We start from the raw sequence: 21,508 nt of genomic DNA, 5'->3' as shown, positions 1-21,508 counted from the left end.
CATTCTATAGTTATTCTATTTTAAATCCCCCCACCCCTGTGGTGCTAAAAAGGTTGAGGACCTCTGGTTTAAGGGACGTTATTATTTTAAATATAACCGTCTAAAATCTGTATTTTCTGTTTATGCATTTTCCCCACAATCTAGTCGTAACCAATCACCCGATCGCATTCCACCTCTACTGCTGTACACCTCCAGTTCTGACCAAGAGCTGTGACTATATGTGTGCAGTATGGATCGCATCTTTTCACCTGCACGAGGTGAGTTCATATGGAGATCCGTATCGCGCACAGAGTCACTCCCTGATCTCTATTTTCCCAGCAGAGGTCATAAAATAATCTCTGTTCAGTCATCGTCCCGCCCCATACAGACACGCAGCCAATCGTGTGTGTGTGAGATTCGAACTCGAGAGCTCGAGGTCTCGGCACCGGTGGGCTAGCGTGTTTTACTGCTGCGCCACCCAAGCGCGCTGAAAAAATAATGTATTATAGCTTAAAATGATATGTGAAATAAGTAAACCATAGATTGTCACTAGCAGTACATTTTAGGGAATATATTCTGTGTAGTTACGTAAAGGAATTTTGTTCCAAAACTAAGAACTAACAGAGAATCCTTCAGCTCAAATAAAAGTAAACACTAAAAAAAACATTAAAATAACTTTTAATTTTAATGAAACCCTAAAAACATGTAATCAGTCCATTAAACTCTACTCCTTCAGGTTATCCCGGTACCGTACGATCCGGTACGGATTGTGAATAAATATCACGCGTGTGCGGCGTCAGTTCTTCCCGTGATCACGACTTCAGTGCACGATTGCGTGTTTACGTGTTTCTGTACATCTTGTGCTCAGGCTGCACTTCACTGCTCTGACTTGCTTTGTGGATGATGGAATGGTGAACAGGTAAACAGTGGGTGACATCAGGAGACAGGACAGGGGGTGTGTTTGTGGGTGTTCCCTTGTGGGTGACAGACGGCGGTCCGGCGGAGTGGTTCTTCACGGCTATACGCGCGGGTGAGGCGAACTGAGGAAATCGCTGCAGAGAGAGAGAGAGAGAGAGAGAGAGTCGGTAATAAAATAACAATAACAATGTCAAATCTTCACCTGTGCATTTCTCAACATGGCCAAAAGTATGTGAACACCCCTTTGAAATACAGTCCTGTAGCTCAAATTAGTATCTCAAATTGCACTTCTTTAGTCTTAAGTCTTATTATAGTCTTATTATATTGTTAGAGTCTTATTATTAGTCTTTAGACTTATTATAGTGTTATTATATTATTATAGTCTTATAATATTGTTAGTCTTATTATATTATTATATTATTATATTATTATAGTCTTATTATATTGTTAGTCTTATTATTAGTCTTTAGTCTTATTATAGTCTTATCTTATTATATTGTTATAGTCTTATTATATTATTATAGTCTTATCTTATTATATTGTTATAGTCTTATTATTAGTCTTTAGTCTTAGTCTTATCTTATTATATTGTTATAGTCTTATTATATTATTATAGTCTTATCTTATATTGTTATGGTATTATTATATTAGTCTTTAGTCTTATTATAGTCTTATTATATTATTATAGTCTTATAATATTATCTTCTTATATTATTAGTCTTATTATATTATTATATCATTATAGTCTTATTATATTATTATATTGTTATAGTCTTATTATATTGTTATAGTTTTATTATATTATTATATTGTTATAGTCTCATTATATTGTTATAGACTTCTTATATTATTATAGTCTTATTATATTATTATATTGTTATAGTCTTATTATATTATTATAGTCTTATTATGTTATCTTCTTATGTTACTCTTTAGTCTTGTGCGGCCAGTTGTGATCTACTAGATTGGATGGATTGGTGTCCTATCCGGGGTAAAGTGGCGGTCAAACCATAGAAATAAATGAATAAACATCAACCATACAGGTGTGTAAAGGTGTGTGCTGGATTTACCTGAGTATGTGCGGTAGCTGAGGACTGCGGTAGATGAACTTGTGTCTGTAGCCCTGAGTGCTGGGGAAGGGAATAAACTGCACTTTGTGTCCATTCAGACTCTTGGATTGAGCTGCTATATTATACAGCTGTTAAAGAAGGAGAAGAAAAGTAATCATTAGCGGGAGGAAACACCTGCGCTGGTCAGGCACCCTACGATGTAAAGACTAGATTAGATATGAGCTCGATGACATGATCGGTTATGGCTGTAAGTAAGAGTCCGTCGCTTGCAAGTGAAAAGAAAAATCTGAGGGCTTCACACGTCAGCGGGGCGTGCACTAGACTGTGGTACTCTTCGGCCAGTGTGGGAGTCACGCTTGAGGCAATGTGTGTGTGTCCTGCAGACTAGCACATGCCCCCTTCAGACGTGTCCTATGTCACACAGGGCAGTTTTGCATCCATACGGCGTCCACAGAAACATGGCTGTCGGACCGTGATGTTCTGGGCTACTTATTATAATAAACCCACGTTTTCTAAAATAGAAATTCTGTTCAAACTGCTGTCCTGTACCTTTTTGCCCAGACTGAAGGGGACGACAGGATCGTCCTCAGCGTGGAGAATCAGGACTGGACAGGACAGGTGATTCACACTGGAAGAGAGACAAAGGGAAGGTTGATTGTGTGGCACATGTAATATTCACACAGGATGTTTACATACTTTTTTTTTTAATCCTGCTTAAGAACTGGGCTTTTTTTTTTTTTTACTTCTCATCGCTGGGAAACCGGATGTCGTTGGCGGTGATGGAGTCCAAAAAGAACCAGTCGAAGCCTGGCAGATATCTGTAAACCTACAAGATCAAACACAACAGTCTCGTTTAGACACGCCGGGGTTCTGATTGGCTATGATATTCGACAAGTTTACTCTGTAGTCACCATGGAGAAGGGATGGCTCTTGGCTTCCTCTCTGATGTTGGTGAACGGAGACTCCAGGATCACAGCATCAGGCGGTGTCCCTGTAATAAGTGTCCCAGACAAAATATCATTATTATATTAAATAGAATAATATAATTAGATTAATATCCATCCTATAGGCCTATACACCGACTAGGCATAACATTATAACCACTGACAGGTGCAGTGAATAACACTGATTATCTCTTCATCACGGCACCTGTTAGTGGGTGGGATATATTAGGCAGCAAGTGAACATTTTATAACATTTTATCCTCAAAGTTGATGTTAAAAGCAGGACAAATGGACAAGCGTGAGGATCTGAGCGAGTTTGACAAGGACCAAATTGTGATTGCTAGACGACTGGGTCAGAGCATCTCCAAAACTGCAGCTCTTGTGGGGGGTTCCCGGTCTGAGAGGCCGATAGCACCGCTGACAAGATTGTTTTTTGAAGTTTTCTGATGAAAATGTTCATTCAAACTGATCCTGCGTCGGTCTTTAGGGCTTACGAATCAAACTGAGGTTGTATGGTAACTGCACACACTCACCTCTGTCACACAGACGTCTCACTAGGTTGGTGGCCACTCTGAGAAGAAAAAAACAATGAATAACATATTTATAAGAATATCAATCAATCAGATAGCCTATTTACTGCACTGATACCCAGTGACACTGAACAGTCAGGTGTAAAGAGGGTTCGGAATTCTCTCTCAGGAGAGCCGTACCTACCCTGTGCCCAGCGAGTGACCCCAGATGTAGAGCGGCTTGCTGCCGATCCTCTGCTTCAGCCACTGATAGAGGAACAGAGCGTCCTGCGTCATTCCCTTCTCTGAGGGGCTGCCCTCCGAATCTCCCCAACCTGAGATTCATTCAAACAGATGTGTTAACAATCAGCTACCAATACAACACACACACACACACACAATGTTGTTTTGATGTAAATGTAATTACCTCTATAATCGAACGTGACTACATGGTAGCCTAATGAGCTAAGAACCTACAGGATCAAACAGAAGATTCAGTCCTAATATTTAGAGATTTTTGCAAACACACAAACATTAAAAATAATGCTCTCTCTTAAGCCAGCCCTACTCTGGGATTCTGCTTTAGTGCCCTTATGTGACCCAAGTCAGCCAATGAAATATAATCAAAACTTCAGGGTTTGAATCGGCAGTGGTGCTAAATGAAAAAATGAATGTGACGCAGCCTAACAGGTATCTATAGTGTTGATATATTGGTGATGTGTATAGGTGTTTTACCTTATAGAGTTGTACTCTGTGGTCTCCTCCCCTAAAACAAACAAACACCCAGTTTATTATACACTCATATAGACACTTTGGATTTGAACTTCTCGTTGTACTGCCCTCATTTAGTGGAGGCTTTTATCCAAAACGACTTACAATTATGACCGAAAACAATTTTGAGCAACTGTAGGTTAGGGGCCTCATTTAGGGGCCTAACAGTGGCAACTTGGCAATGGTGGGGCTTAAATCAACCTTCTGATTACTAGTCCAGTACCTGAGCCATCACTGTGTGTATATACCTGGTGTCTATATAATGGGTGTGTACATACCTGGTGTGTATATCCTATGACGGGTGTGTATATGCATGGTGTGTGTATATACCTAGTCTGTATACATCAGTTGTGTATATATTCCGGTGTGTATAAATCAAGTGTGTATATACTATACATTATATATACAGGGGTTGGACAAAATAACTGAAACACCTGGTTTTAGACCACAATAATTTATTAGTATGGTGTAGGGCCTCCTTTTGCGGCCAATACAGCGTCAATTCGTCTTGGAAATGACATATACAAGTCCTGCACAGTGGTCAGAGGGATTTTAAGCCATTCTTCTTGCAGGATAGTGGCCAGGTCACTACGTGATGCTGGTGGAGGAAAACGTTTCCTGACTCGCTTCTCCAAAACACCCCAAAGTGGCTCAATAATATTTAGATCTGGTGACTGTGCAGGCCATGGGAGATGTTCAACTTCACTTTCATGTTCATCAAACCAATCTTTCACCAGTCTTGCTGTGTGTATTGGTGCATTGTCATCCTGATACACGGCACCGCCATTGGATGCACATGGTCCTCCAGAATGGTTCGGTAGTCCTTGGCAGTGACGCGCCCATCTAGCACAAGTATTGGGCCAAGGGAATGCCATGATATGGCAGCCCAAACCATCACTGATCCACCCCCATGCTTCACTCTGGGCATGCAACAGTCTGGGTGGTACGCTTCTTTGGGGCTTCTCCACACCGTAACTCTCCCGGATGTGGGGAAAACAGTAAAGGTGGACTCATCAGAGAACAATACATGTTTCACATTGTCCACAGCCCAAGATTTGCGCTCCTTGCACCATTGAAACCGACGTTTGGCATCGGCACGAGTGACCAAAGGTTTGGCTATAGCAGCCCGGCCGTGTATATTGACCCTGTGGAGCTCCCGACGGACAGTTCTGGTGGAAACAGGAGAGTTGAGGTGCACATTTAATTCTGCTGTGATTTGGGCAGCCGTGGTTTTATGTTTTTTGGATACAATCCGGGTTAGCACCCGAACATCCCTTTCAGACAGCTTCCTCTTGCGTCCACAGTTAATCCTGTCGGATGTGGTTTGTCCTTCTTGGTGGTATGCTGGCATTACCCTGGATACCGTGGCTCTTGATACATCACAAAGACTTGCTGTCTTGGTCACAGATGCGCCAGCAAGACGTGCACCAACAATTTGTCCTCTTTTGAACTCTGGTATGTCACCCATAATGTTGTGTGCATTGCAATATTTTGAGCAAAACTGTGCTCTTACCCTGCTAATTGAACCTTCACACTCTGCTCTTACTGGTGCAATGTGCAATTAATGAAGATTGGCCACCAGACTGGTCCAATTTAGCCATGAAACCTCCCACACTAAAATGACAGGTGTTTCAGTTATTTTGTCCAACCCCTGTATATATATATATATATATATATATATATATATATATATATATATATATACACTATATATATATATATATATATATATATATATATATATATATTATATATATATTATACCGGGTGTGTATATACACTATACTGGGTGTGTATATACCTGGTGAGTATGTACCTAGTGTGTATATACCTAGTGTTTATATATTCCGGTGTGTATAAATCGAGTGTGTCTATACAATACTGGGTGTGTATAAATCGAGTGTGTATATACTATACTGGGTGTGTATATACACAATGAGTATATACCTGGTGTGTATATACCAGGTGTGTATATACCCAGTGAGTATGTACCTAGTGTGTATATACCTAGTGTGTATACACCTGGTGTGTATATACCCCGGTGTGTATAAACCGAGTGTGTATATACTATACCGGGTGTGTATATACCTAGTCTGTATACACCTGGTGTGTATATACCCCGGTGTGTATAAACCGAGTGTGTATATACTATACCGGGTGTGTATATACCTAGTCTGTATACACCTGGTGTGTATATACCCCGGTGTGTATAAACCGAGTGTGTATATACTATACCGGGTGTGTATAAACCGAGTGTGTATATACTATACCGGGTGTGTATATACCCAGTGAGTATGTACCTAGTGTGTATAAACCGAGTGTGTATATACTATACCGGGTGTGTATATACCTAGTCTGTATACACCTGGTGTGTATATACCCCGGTGTGTATAAACCGAGTGTGTATATACTATACCGGGTGTGTATAAACCGAGTGTGTATATACTATACCGGGTGTGTATAAACCGAGTGTGTATATACTATACCGGGTGTGTATATACCCCGGTGTGTATAAACCGAGTGTGTATATACTATACCGGGTGTGTATATACCCCGGTGTGTATAAACCGAGTGTGTATATACTATACCGGGTGTGTATAAACCGAGTGTGTATATACTATACCGGGTGTGTATATACCCCGGTGTGTATAAACCGAGTGTGTATATACTATGCCGGGTGTGTATATACATGGTGTATGTATACCAAGTGTGTATAGACCTGGTGTGTATATACCTAGTGTGTATATATACAGATTGTGTATATACCTGGTCCCTGCATTTCCGTGCAGATAGAGCATGACAGGGTGTGTGGACTGGAGGGAGCTCTCGTACCAGTCTCCTCCTTTACTCTGCGCCTCCTTCCACAGCGCGGCCGGGACCGTGTGCCTGAATCAGAGAGAAAACTAATAAAATACAGCTACAAAACTAAAATATGTGGACACCTGATCATGAGCTTGTTGCTTTTAATAAACAAAGGCTGAAGAACAGAAAGCTACGAATCAGCTAGAAAAAAAACAGCTGATGAGACGAAACTCTCACCAGACTCCGATATGAACACCCTCGTCCGGCTGGAGGTAGAAGTTGTGTGTGTGGTTTAGACCCTGATCCTGAGGCCTCTTCAGATCGATGAAGTACGGCACCCTCACTGAAACACACACAGAGAAAAGATTCGTTTAGAATCGGATTCATTTAAAATCAATTCCAAGAGTCCACCTAACATGACCTCAACCTGTCATTCACACGCTAAATAAAACAGTCAGCAACAGTCACATGTCCGACACCACTTCCTGTACAGACACATGAACACACGGTTTCACTTCTCAAACTGAAAAGTTGCAGCTCAGATTTAATTAGCTGATGCTTAACTTTACTAAAACCCTAAAATCTCTACACAGGGAGGAAATTCTGCTGCCATACTGACTGCCTTTGTGCTACATGACACCTTCCCCACCCTGTCCAGTCCGTCCAGGCAAAACATCAACCCCACTCAAAATAAGGCTGGAGGTGAAAGAGGAAGAGGATGTCCAGCAACAAAATTATTGGACACAATTAGAGGAATAATTAAATGACCCATAATAATAATAATAACAATAAATAATAATAATAACAATAATAGAAATATCATTATAATAACAATAAATAATAATAATAATATAATTATAATAACAATAAATAATAATAGAAATAATATAATAGTAATAATAATAATAATAGTAATATTTAATAATAATAATAGTAATAATAATAAAAATATTAATAACAATACATAATAATGATAATAGTACAACAATAGTACAATATTAACAATAAACAACAATAATAACATAATAATAATAATAATAACAGGACATAATGAATATTAACAATAAACAATAATAATATTAACATCACATAGTAATAATAATAACATTATAGCATAGTGATAATAAAAAAAAAAAAAATAATAATAATAATAATTATTATTATTATAATAATATTAATAATAATAATAATAATAATAATAAATGTAATGACTTACCGAAGTTTAGAAAAACTAGCTTGGCCTGGATGGAAGGACAGAGCTTAATGATAACTGGAATAGCAATGTAGATTCCCAAAACCCAGAAGAAGATCCTCCTCAACCTCCACTTCAAACTGTTCCTGCAAAAGACACACAAATAAAACACACAACTAAATTTAAATATATTTAAATTTACGTGAATATACATTCCCGTTAAATTACGATACACCACTACTGCTGGGATCCAGGGTTCGAACCGCAAGTGGTGCTGTCGGCTTTTCGGGTTTCTACATACAGACATGACTGACTGTGTGGAAGGGAAGAGCATCTAACTCAGCTGCTGAGGAGCTGAGCTCTTCATTTCCCATCAACCTCAGTACAGTTTTTAATCCACTTACACAGAGAAATTTATAGTGAAGGGAGAAGGAATGTAAACAAACAGAAACGAATCAGATGGGGTGAATATTTTGGCTGATTCTGTCCACTGACAAACCGAAGGTGCTCCTGAGTTTGTAAAAATGACACGTACGGAACACACTTTACTTTTCTGTCTGCAGCTAAATGCTCTTTCGGCTTGGCTGGAGAACCAAGGGCATGTCATAAAAATATGATGAGGGTAACATCAGAGGGAGGGGTTCTGGTGAGGACACGGTGACCACAAGGCATATACAGTGGGGGAAATAAGTATTTGATCCCCTGCTGATTTTGTAAGTTTACCCCCTTACAAAGACTTGAACAGTCTATAATTTTTATGGAAGGTTTATTTTAACAGAGAGAGACAGAATATCAACAAAAAATCCAGAAAAAACCCATTAAATAAAACTTTAATTAAGGGAAATAAGTATTTAATCCCCTACCAACCAGCAAGAATTCTGACCCCCACAGACCGGTTATGTGCCCATGAGGCACACAAATTAGTCCTGTCCCTGTATAAAAGACTCCTGTCACAGAATCAGTTTCTTCCGTTCAAATCTCTCGACCACCATGGGCAAGACCAAAGAGCTATCAAAGGACATCAGGGACAAGATTGTAGACCTGCACAAGGCTGGAATGGGCTACAAGACCATCAGCAAGAAGCTTGGTGAGAAAGAGACCACTGTTGGTGCGATCATTCGAAAATGGAAGAAATACAAGATCACAGTCAATCACCCTCACTCTGGAGCTCCATGCAAGATCTCACCTGGTGGGGTAAGAATGATTCTGAGAAAGGTGAGGTCAGTCCAGAATTACACGGGAGGAGCTCGTCAATGATCTCAAGGGAGCTGGGAGCACAGTCACCAAGAAAACCAATTTATAAGTTTTATTTAATGTTTTTTTTCTGGATTTTTTGTTGATATTCTGTCTCTCTCTGTTAAAATAAACCTTCCATAAAAATTATAGACTGTTCAAGTCTTTGTAAGGGGGTAAACTTACAAAATCAGCAGGGGATCAAATACTTATTTCCCCCACTGTATATACAGTAACCGGAGGGAGGAAGAGAAAGAGATGAGGATGGAACAAGGAAGGAACGGATCGAATGATAGAGCGAGAAGGTGAAGAGGGTCGGAGGATCAGTCATGGGTCCAAGTGGGTCGGGTTTCTCCTCTCAACTCTTGATACAGGCACAGTTACTGTTCCTCTCCTGATAATCTAGATTTTTATCATCTTCACCCCATCAGATAAAAAAACCCCATAAAAAAACACATAAAGGGCCGCACATTTAAGCTCAAGAACCAAGAACCAAACCCACAGTGAAGTATGGTGGTGGGAGCATCATGATATGGAGCTACCTCTCAAGAGGTCATTAACATGAACATAAGTAAAGCCACATTGATGTTGCTTAAAATATTTTCAGTAAACCATTTCAAGATGACCTGTGGTACATCATCATACACTGTACTAACATGTTCGTGTCCAGGCTTTCTGCTCATCATCTCATCGTCTCTCGTTAAGCTTTCTCTCTTTCTCTGCTTTGACCTGCTTTCTCTTCTCTCTAGCGAGAAGCTCTCAAGGTGCAGTGGATGATCTGTTTTGACAGAGATGCCCGAGCAATGAAAGCAGTCTCTTTAACAGCTACGCTCATGTACTTGTTCACTCTTCGTGGACAGAAATGACCGGCCTGCCGGCTCGGAACTCTCTTCAGGCTACTGTAAACCCCGTCCGACCTCCCCGTTTGTGTCTTAATCCTGTTTAAAATGAAGTTAATCAGCAGAGACACTGTGTGGATCACTGTTCGCATTAGGAATGCTCGACAAATAAATAATTCTTTAATCGATGCTGCTTGTTTAAAAAAAATATTGTTTAAGGTTGTATTAAAAGGCCAAGAGTGGATATTTCAATTGTGATTGGAGCTGAAATGGGTGAAACTGCTATTTAAAAGTGACGAAGAAAGCCGTCTGATTGTCTAATGAGATCTCAAGCACCAATCTCAGCTGTGTTATCGACCCGGCAAGGCAACCGTACAGACATGATTGGCTCTTAGGGAGGTCGAACGGGTTCCTCGCTGCTCCTGCGACCTCTGCTGGCTGGTCGATGCGCCTGCACAAGGGATGGTTGAATCACGGATAGTAGTGCATGACACTCGTCATTGGGGGTGTGTGATAGTCTGTGGCTCTGCTCAGTCTGGAAATTGGTTATGACTAAATTGGAAAGAAAAGGGGAAATGAAGACATGAAGATACAATGAATTATTAAAACTCCTTAAAACAAAAGCCTCCTTTTCTAGGCCTGGGAATTAGGTTTAAGGACAATGGCTATGACCAAACAGCTAAATCACCTCCTCGATGATTCATTGATGCTTTCTTGGTGAAGGGTATTCTGGTAGTCAGGCCCCTCCTGGGAAGGTTCAAAACTGTTCCAAGTTTTCTCCATTAGTGGATAATGGCTCTCACTCTCACTGTGGTTCACTGGAGCCCTAGAGCGTTAGCAATGGCTTTATAACCCTCTGCTTTAAATGTTGAAGTTTGAATTGGTCTAAAAACAGTAAATGAATAAAGAAATATATATATTTATGGTGCATAATATTGTATTAATGTCGTGCCATGTATGTAAATCCAGCTGCTGGAATCCGAGGGTCTGGGTTTAGGTTTAGGATCTGATTACACGTTGCTAGTTATATATTTGTAATAAATGCATCCTTAAAGAGAAGCTGCGGGATACTGGACATCGATCCACGGGCCACGTTAGGCCTCCGATCCGGACTTTGCACCCTAGCATCAGCTATCTTGTATTGGATCATGTTCGCCTGAACTTGCACTGCTTCGACCTCGTCTCACTGCTTCATACAGTGCAGAATAACGGCGGTGTGGGTTCGATTACAGCAGCATCAGGTGCACGACAGCACTCGGGTTACAATCCGGTATTAACGTCAATGTGATGCAACAGTGGTGCATTATGGTACTATTTTCTACTACTGATGCTGACTGTTTAGGGTTACAAACTAATCAAAAGTTTATTTTTTGTGCATTAATGTACCAAACGATATCCAGTTCGTGTTCATTGTTGTCACCCTTATGACCGACACCAGATACCGACCTAAGCTGCACGGTCCTGTATGCCAGAGGGGTTCGGTTTCAGTCCCGGAAGCATCTGCACTGCACAGTTCTCAAATCGGCTTTCAAAGCAGTAGAAGAAACAACTCCCCTCTTTGCATCCAATTTCCCTTTCCCTTGGTTGATGAGGGTGGCGGCTCACAAATGCCTCCTCTGTCAGGGTAGGAGGTTCAGGAGATCATCTTACCTTTCATCCTTCAGACCTAATTGCTGCACCGTGAGCCAAAACATTATGACCGCCCGTCTGATATGCTGTCGAGCCAGCTCCGACCGACTAAGACATGACCTCTGTTTGTGCACCCTGGTGCCATCTCATTCACGGGTAAACATGGAGGAAACAGTAATAACTGGACCAGCCGACCTTCTTCCTTTGCCCTCGTCCCATTTTACAATCTGTCGACCCCTTAATGTTTTAGAAATACTTCAACCCAGACGTTACTTATGAAAGTAATTCAGGTCTTTATGCTGATCAGATCTTCAAGAACTACCAGGAACCTCCATCCTGCTCCTCGTCTATGGAATGCCCTTCCCGACCATCTGAGGGCACCACAGACGATTGGGAGTTTTAAAAAGGGTCTAAAAACGTTTCTTTTTAACAGATGTTATGACTTAAATAACCACTGATTTTATGATGTATGTCTCATGATGCTATGATGTTTATATTTGTTTTATTTTTCATGATTTTTTTTATATTACTCTTTTTCTGTAGCACTTTGAGATTTGTTTTCAAATGTAAAGTGCGTTATAAATAAAATGTATTATTATTATTATTATTATCTGCCTGTCACATGCACCACTGTTATGAAATATCCTCCGTTATTTACATGTTTGGTGGATGGTCCTGTCATGATCAACAAGCAAAACAAAACCAGCATGTGGCATTTAAATATCACGTATGTTCATCTGTGTTCTCATTTACTTCTGCCACTGGGGTGCTGTTAGGACCCTCCGCCCTAATTAATCTCCCAGAATGGGACGAACCCTGAGATCTTTGGCTTAAAGGTGAGTAGGCACAAGATCTCACTGGAGTGGGAACTATAACTGGAACCCCGGTCTGTGCAGAGCATAGTGTTGTTAAGCAGGGTGAGCAAGCTTGTTCTGCCGGCATCAGGAGATGGAGATTTATTTTGCTGAGTATGCAATGCTAACATGCTGAGCTCAGACAGACACATCGCCAAAGCCAAACAAAAAAAATCCACAAACCTTATTTAACCAAAAGGTCAGAGCTCTGTACAGACCAGTGGAGTTTCTATTATATATATATATATATATATATGTACAGTGTATCACAAAAGTGAGTACACCCCTCACATTTCTGCAGATATTTAAGTATATCTTTTCATGGGACAACACTGACAAAATGACACTTTGACACAATGAAAAGTAGTCTGTGTGCAGCTTATATAACGGTGTAAATTTATTCTTCCCTCAAAATAACTCAATATACAGCCATTAATGTCTAAACCACCGGCAACAAAAGTGAGTACACCCCTTAGTGAAAGTTCCTGAAGTGTCAATATTTTGTGTGGCCACCATTATTTCCCAGAACTGCCTTAACTCTCCTGGGCATGGAGTTTACCAGAGCTTCACAGGTTGCCACTGGAATGCTTTTCCACTCCTCCATGACGACATCACGGAGCTGGCGGATATTCGAGACTTTGCGCTCCTCCACCTTCCGCTTGAGGATGCCCCAAAGATGTTCTATTGGGTTTAGGTCTGGAGACATGCTTGGCCAGTCCATCACCTTTACCCTCAGCCTCTTCAATAAAGCAGTGGTCGTCTTAGAGGTGTGTTTGGGGTCATTATCATGCTGGAACACTGCCCTGCGACCCAGTTTCCGGAGGGAGGGGATCATGCTCTGCTTCAGTATTTCACAGTACATATTGGAGTTCATGTGTCCCTCAATGAAATGTAACTCCCCAACACCTGCTGCACTCATGCAGCCCCAGACCATGGCATTCCCACCACCATGCTTGACTGTAGGCATGACACACTTATCTTTGTACTCCTCACCTGATTGCCGCCACACATGCTTGAGACCATCTGAACCAAACAAATTAATCTTGGTCTCATCAGACCATAGGACATGGTTCCAGTAATCCATGTCCTTTGTTGACATGTCTTCAGCAAACTGTTTGCGGGCTTTCTTGTGTAGAGACTTCAGAAGAGGCTTCCTTCTGGGGTGACAGCCATGCAGACCAATTTGATGTAGTGTGCGGCGTATGGTCTGAGCACTGACAGGCTGACCCCCCACCTTTTCAATCTCTGCAGCAATGCTGACAGCACTCCTGCGCCTATCTTTCAAAGACAGCAGTTGGATGTGACGCTGAGCACGTGCACTCAGCTTCTTTGGACGACCAACGCGAGGTCTGTTCTGTGTGGACCCTGCTCTTTTAAAACGCTGGATGATCTTGGCCACTGTGCTGCAGCTCAGTTTCAGGGTGTTGGCAATCTTCTTGTAGCCTTGGCCATCTTCATGTAGCGCAACAATTCGTCTTTTAAGATCCTCAGAGAGTTCTTTGCCATGAGGTGCCATGTTGGAACTTTCAGTGACCAGTATGAGAGAGTGTGAGAGCTGTACTACTAAATTGAACACACCTGCTCCCTATGCACACCTGAGACCTAGTAACACTAACAAATCACATGACATTTTGGAGGGAAAATGACAAGCAGTGCTCAATTTGGACATTTAGGGGTGTAGTCTCTTAGGGGTGTACTCACTTTTGTTGCCGGTGGTTTAGACATTAATGGCTGTATATTGAGTTATTTTGAGGGAAGAATAAATTTACACTGTTATATAAGCTGCACACAGACTACTTTTCATTGTGTCAAAGTGTCATTTTGTCAGTGTTGTCCCATGAAAAGATATACTTAAATATCTGCAGAAATGTGAGGGGTGTACTCACTTTTGTGATACACTGTATGTATATGTATATATATAATAATTACCCAATTGCGTCACACTTCCTCTCCACTACTGCCGATCCCTGCTCTGATTGAGGAGAACGAAGCTAACCCACGCCCCCTCTGACACGTGGGCAGCAGCCACATCTTGTCACCTACACTTAATGAGTGATATGCAGATCAGCACTGTGTACAGAGAGACACACCCTGATCAGCACTCTTTCCCTATCCGGCTCCCTATCCTGCTTTTAATATCCCACCCCTATATGAACAATAGGCCAATCGTTGTGCACGTGTCCGCTCAGCCCATACGATGTATTCGAGATCCCAGCTCCGGTGTTCTAGCGTGTGTTTTTACCGCTGCGCCACCTGAGCGGCCAAGTAGAGTTTCTTTAAACCGAGCTTTTCTACATACCTTTATAAACTAGAGCTTGGTTTGTACGCAGGAGCGCAGTCATGCTGGAACAGGACTGGAAAGGGCCTTCCCTAAACTGTTACTCCATAGGAAACAATGGCAGAGATGGCGCAAAAGCAGTTACAGGCCGGGCGTCTACACAGACATGATTGGTTGCGTCTGAGAGTGGGGGTGGCTGAAGCCCTGCGATGAATTGTCCAGGGTGTTCCTGCACTGCCTTAGTGAAACTGAACCCACCGCGACCCTGACCAGGATAAAGCGCTTGATGAAAATGAAATGAAAGTTGAAAAAATGTACATTTAATTATGATCTACCAGGAACCCGAATTGTGAGACTGTATATAGTATATATAGATATACACCGATCAGCCATAACATTAAAACCACCTCCTTGTTTCTACACTCACTGTCCATTTTATCATCTCCACTTACCATATAGGAGCACTTTGTAGTTCTACAATTACTGACTGTAGTCCATCTATTTCTCTACATACTTTTTTAACCTGCTTTCACCCTGTTCTTCAATGGTCAGGACCCCCACAGGACCCCCACAGAGCAGGTATTATTTAGGTGGTGGATCATTCTCAGCACTGCAGTGACACTGACATGGTGGTGGTGTATTAGTGTGTGTTGTGCTGGTATGAATGGATCAGATTTTTAAATGCCGTGTCCACTCACTGTCCACTCTATTAGACACTCCTACCCAGTTGGTCCACCTTGTAGATGTAAAGTCAGAGACGATCGCTCATCATTGCTGCTGTTTGAGTCGGTCGTCTTCTAGACCTTCATCAGTGGTCACAGGACGCTGCCCACGGGGCGCTGTTGGCTGGATAGTTTTGGTTGGTGGACTATTCTCAGTCCAGCAATGACAGTGAGGTGTTTAAAACTCCAGCAGCGCTGCTGTGTCTGATCCACTCATACCAGCACAACACACACTAACACACCACCACCATGTCAGTGTCACTGCAGTGCTGAGAATGATCCACCACCTAAATAATACCTGCTCTGTGATGGTCCTGTGGGGGTCCTGACCGTTGAAGAACAGCATGAAAGGGGGCTAACAAAGCATGTAGAGAAACAGATGGACTACAGTCAGTAATTGTAGAACTACAAAGTGCTTCTATATGGTAAGTGGAGATGATAAAATGGACAGTGAGTGTAGAAACAAGGAGGTGGTTTTAATGTTATGGCTGATCGGTGTACATCTGCCATTTGTAGAGTTGTTTGTATGTCAGAATGTTGTATTTCTATCCTGTTCAACAGAATCTCTCTTTCTCTCTTAATCTGTTTACAGACAGATTAGATAAACTCGATTCTTCCACAGAGGCCGTAGTACAGCCGTGCATTCACTGCTAAACCAGCCATGTGATTTAATTCATCATGTTTCATTTAACACAAAGCGAGCACGCTAACCCAATATTCGCCGCGTTCGTGTAGATGATGTGTTTACACAGAGGACCTACAGATCAGCCGGTTTCACCCAGAGCTGCAGGTTTTCTCCCCCCTCATTGGGACAGTGGTGGCTGAGTGTGTAGAGCTTTGTGCTATCAGTCGGAAGGTTGTCGGTTCAAATCCAGGCCTTGTTATGCAGCCACTGTCACTGACCTCAGCTTCCAAACAAGTTGGAATATGCAGACATGTACATGTGTTTATTGTATATATGATGCTTCACTCGAACCCTGGTTTAAGCCTGACCCATGAGGATCAGTAGTCTGAACAGATTGCACAGCCTCACATCACAGGACGGCACAAGGTCGGAGTTCCAAGCGACGGAGCATTATTGGCTGAGCCGAACCTGATTAACAGGATTACAGCTCATCAGGACAAGATAACAGGGCGAAAGGGGCTGCTGTCATTCCAAACAAACAAGAATGATCAGGGAACCCCTGGTGTGACTGCGTGTAAGCGGCTTGACTCGTTCAGAACTCACTCGTCCTGTCTGAAGAGAAGCCAAACCCATACGTGCTCGGTCTCATCAAAAAAACACAATGACTGAAGGTATGTAGCATTTACATTTACAGCATTTAGCAGACACCTTTAACCAAAGCGACTTAAAGTACTGTGACAGTATATTGTATAGGATTAAAAGCCTTGCTTAAAGGCACAACGGTGGCAACCTGGCAGTGGTGGGGCTTGAACCAGCGACCTTGTGATTACTAGTTCAGTACCTTTCAACGATCCATCAGATAGCACCGCCTACTTTTATACCTGTTCACTTATTGGCTGTTTTTTTCCACTCGCCAGCTTCGAATTCTCACAGAAAGCTTTAACATGTACAAAACACCAAAGCATAGCCCATTATGTCTGTGTAGACGCCCAGACACATGATAGTACAGCTGAGATTTGAACCAACGAAAGATTTCAATCAGTAAGGATTACTTAGGATAATGGTGTAAAAAAGTGATTGCCCCCCTGCAGCTTTTCTACAACACATGGGTGTTTAAGTGACCAGCAAGTACTTAATTATCTTAGGCCTATAATTGCAATACAACAATACACATGTGCAGCCTGCCAGACTGGTTTTTGGCCTCTTTAGTGCTGCCCAGTTGATGAAAAAACAGTAAACTGGCGCTCATGCTAGCCCACCACCAAACCCAACTTGGTCAGGTGCCTAACAGACACAAGTGACCATGTCTCTAACTCTAACACACTAGTGGTGGAGGAATACAGAGGGCAAAGGGGATTATCACCTGTTTTAAAGTGGTATAGGGCTTCATGTGCAAGTCTGTGACCAGCGGTCAGATTTTTTGAGGATTAAGGGCCTGCTCAAGGGTCCAACGGTGACAACCTGGCAGAGGTGGTGGGGTTGAACCAGCGACCTGCTGATTACTAGTCCAGTAGCTTAACCACTAGGCTACAACTTTTTTATCCAAAGCGACTTACAGTGATGTGACAGTAAACAGGCTGGGCAGTTGAGGTTTAGGGGCTTTGCTCAAGGGCCCAACAGTGACAACCTGGCAGCGGTGGGACTTGAACCAGCGACCTTCTTATTACTAGTCTAGTACCTTAACTGCTAGACTACAGCTTCCCTGTTTTCCAAAGCGACTTAACGTACTGTGACATTATATAGGCTGAGCAATTGAGGGTTAAGTGTCTTGCTCAAGGGCCCAACAGTGATAACCTGGCAGAGGTGGGGGGCTTGAACCAGCGACCTGCTGATTACCAGTCCAGTACCTTAACCGTTAATCTACTGTTATTAGGCATTTTGCCCCTAATTTAATGTCTAATAATAATAATAATAAACTGGACGCTCTGCATATTTTTCTCAGAACAGGCAACCGTGTACAAACTATTGTCCGTGGTAATACATGACAGAAATGTGTGGACAGACTGCTGAGTGAGGAAAGTTCTCTATCATACAGAACAAACACGATCTGATCCAATTAGTTCTAAATCCGCCGCGCAGGACCCAGGTCCTGGCCCATAAATGCGCATCGTACGCAATACGCACAGATTAATCGAGCGATTAATCGCCGTCGCGCCCGACTTACCGTCTGAATTTGCGGCCCATGTCTTTACTGGATGTGCAGGTCTCGGGGTTTTCGTCTCCCTTGTGCTTGGGGTTCGTGTTTCCGTCCACCAGTGTGTTCGTAACGGCGGCGTCCTGCTCCTCCAGCGACGGGTTATTCCTCCTGCGCATCTCTGACACAAACAACGAGAGGACCGGATGAGAAAATCAGATCAGATCTGGTCAGATGGAGAACTGATCACGACTCTCAGCTCAGCTCAGCACAGTATGAGTCTAGGTGGAGACTCTGAGGGCTCGAATCTCCGCGGTGACACTGCGCCAGTTCAGTTCCTGATCTCCCTCTGTGCGCTACATTGTTTTAACAAGCGCCGTATCTGCAGAGAACAGCTGATCACTGCAACCTTTCCCCAGGTTCCTCTATCAGCCAATCACAGACAGCCCTGCTGCAGCCATGTTCAACAAGCTGCGTCCCAAACCACACCCTGCTCACCACCAAGTGCACTACTTAGGGAGGAAACATGAACTACCCGGTGCGCATTCAAGACGAGTCCGTAGTACATTTTAATGAGGCTTGGTGGGAAGGTCCTGGGGTTTGATTCCCAGGTGGAGCAGTCTAGGTCTGTGTGGGTTTCCTCCGGGTGCTCCGGTTTATGGATAATTGGTGATACTAAAAGTCCCCCTAGGTGTGTGTGTGTGTGTGTGTGTGTGTGTGTGTGTGTGTGAGATTGTGTGTTTGCCCTGTGATGGACTGGCGACTGTCCAGGGTTTTTTCTGCCTTTGACCCAGTGAATTGTACCCTCCACAACCCTGAATAAGATAGTGGTGGTAAAACAGACAATAATATATGAATGAATCTTAAATGAATAATAACGCATTAACTGATTTTTTATTAATTACAGACACAAATATAATAATTATAAACTGTTACTTCTGCATTTAGTACAAAGCCAGCAGGGCTGGACAAAATACTTGTGTATTAAATGCTTAATACTGAATACAAAACCATTTACAACACAATCATAATAAAGATTAAAAATATGCAGGGGTGCTCGGGTGGTACAGCAGTAAAAAACGCTATTATAGCCATTACCGCTGGTATTCAGGGTCCGAATCCCAAGCGGTGTGATCAGAAATGTACATACGGACAAGATTGGTTATGTCTAATAGGCATGGCTGAGTACCGTGATAATTTGTTACTGCATTGCAGTTTCAGTGATTCCAGCAAAGCCGGGCCCACAGCAACCCTGATCAGGATAAAGCTTGAACATAGTGAAATATGCAACATAGGGTCCAAATTATTTACAAATATAAAGAATGTGTGTTTTGGCCATTAGGATCGTTTCAGATATTTCTGCCTCTGCAAGAAAGGGGCTTCTTTCTTGGGGATTACTATTCATATGGGCACAGAGAAGTCTGAGCTAGACTTAGGCATATTCTCTCACAATCAATCAGCAGGCTGTGCTACAAATTTAGATCACATTATAAAATGTTCTACACCTCCAAATTAATCATCTGATAATTAAAGCAGCACAGGTCCTTAAGATCTGGGTCTGGCGAGGACGGAACATGTGAATGTGTGAATATTTAAGTTGATTGATGGCTGTTCTTTAAAAAGTGCATATGCTTTTATTATGCAACTTAGGAAGTGATACAAGATCCAACAGTGGCAGGTTATATAATATAATATAATGTAATATAATGTAATATATAAAACAAGGGGCTTAAAGTCAACAGATAAGGCAGAAATAGACAATTTATAACTGACTATTAATAGTCAGCTGAAACTTCATAATCTTGACGTGAAGATAAGTTGGAATACCACTGATTTGGACGGTATATCTTACTTATGACCGCTCACAAGGACAAATTAACTATTTTTTTGACAGCCAGGGGTAGTGTTTTTTAAACCCACCTATTTTCAGGCAATTGCACCTTCTTGTGCAATGTAATCAGAATGCGGGTGTGGAAAAAAGTAAGCGATCGACTATGAGAGATGGTTCTGTTTCTTTATTTCATTCATAACTGTAACCCGTGCAAACACATTCATAGCTTACTAGCTCAATCGGTAATAATAAAATATATTGTTAAGTTATGTTGAGTTATGTTTCCGACACCACAAGTTATTCAATAGCTCGCTAAACACTTTAGCCTGTTAGCATAGATTACAAGAAATACCGGTTTGACCAATTCATGAAAGCAAAGGCACGTAAGCTTTGTAAGTAAAGTAAATACATATATTTATTATTGTGTGTTGTATAATTCTAGTGTTCTGTTTTTCTATACAGCACCGGTCACCTATACAAAAGCTCTGCCTAGCTTTAAGTAAAAGTTTACTGACCATTATCTTACCATAACTAGACGGAAAGCGTCTGACGTGTCATTTTGCCTGTGTCGACTCCTTAGTTTTGGAGTCGACTCGGAATCATGTCTAAGAGTCAATTACTTGTGACCGTTCCCATTTTCAAACACATGACAGGAAATCAAAAGTAATAAAGCAAACAGTCCTGATTCATTTTTATATTACACTATTACTATTAATACTACTGTGTGACAATAGATATTTGCACATTTCAACACTATAATATAACTACAATATGAAACGAATCAAATTGACTCTTTGGGACCAACAAGAAAACGCACGATTCGACTCTTATCTCAGAATGAGACTCTCTGAGTTTGACTGGCGTAACTACTGATTTTATTGCACGATTTATCTTAAGGGTCTTTAGCCTTCTTTGATTAATGACCTCATTTTAAGCTATTAAAATATGAAAACCAACCACAATCCCACCCCGTGAGCTTTTATCCAGTTTATACCCAATGAAATTTTGCCCAACAAACACAACCTCCATGCAACGTTACAGGTTGGTACCAACATGACATAACATTGAATGTCTCACATTCAGGCTGGTCACAATATATCAGTTTTATTTTATATGGACTTGAAAATGCAAGTTGCATTCCTGTATCATGTTTGGTAGGAATGTCATCTGAAGCACTT

At 41.8% G+C, this 21,508-nt stretch overlaps 1 protein-coding gene across 1 annotated transcript; it reads right to left on the bottom strand.

The window, feature by feature from the left end:
* Window positions 1-640: 640 nt before the first annotated feature.
* Window positions 641-20,882, bottom strand: abhd12 (abhydrolase domain containing 12, lysophospholipase). Its single transcript, XM_063006703.1, has 14 exons — window positions 20,857-20,882; window positions 18,530-18,680; window positions 8,210-8,331; window positions 7,231-7,336; window positions 6,958-7,077; window positions 4,156-4,186; window positions 3,848-3,893; window positions 3,626-3,755; window positions 3,445-3,482; window positions 2,879-2,958; window positions 2,711-2,793; window positions 2,517-2,595; window positions 1,968-2,095; window positions 641-1,031 (listed from the first exon to the last, which is right to left on the bottom strand). Exons 2-14 carry the CDS (start codon window positions 18,676-18,678, stop codon window positions 998-1,000), a joined length of 1,146 nt encoding a protein of 381 aa, XP_062862773.1. The 5' UTR covers window positions 18,679-18,680; window positions 20,857-20,882; the 3' UTR covers window positions 641-997.
* Window positions 20,883-21,508: the final 626 nt, after the last annotated feature.

This window comes from Trichomycterus rosablanca, chromosome 13, assembly GCF_030014385.1.
Source record: "Trichomycterus rosablanca isolate fTriRos1 chromosome 13, fTriRos1.hap1, whole genome shotgun sequence".
In the NCBI taxonomy this organism is placed as follows: domain Eukaryota; kingdom Metazoa; phylum Chordata; class Actinopteri; order Siluriformes; family Trichomycteridae; genus Trichomycterus; species Trichomycterus rosablanca.
This window is presented reverse-complemented; position numbering and strand designations above follow the sequence as displayed.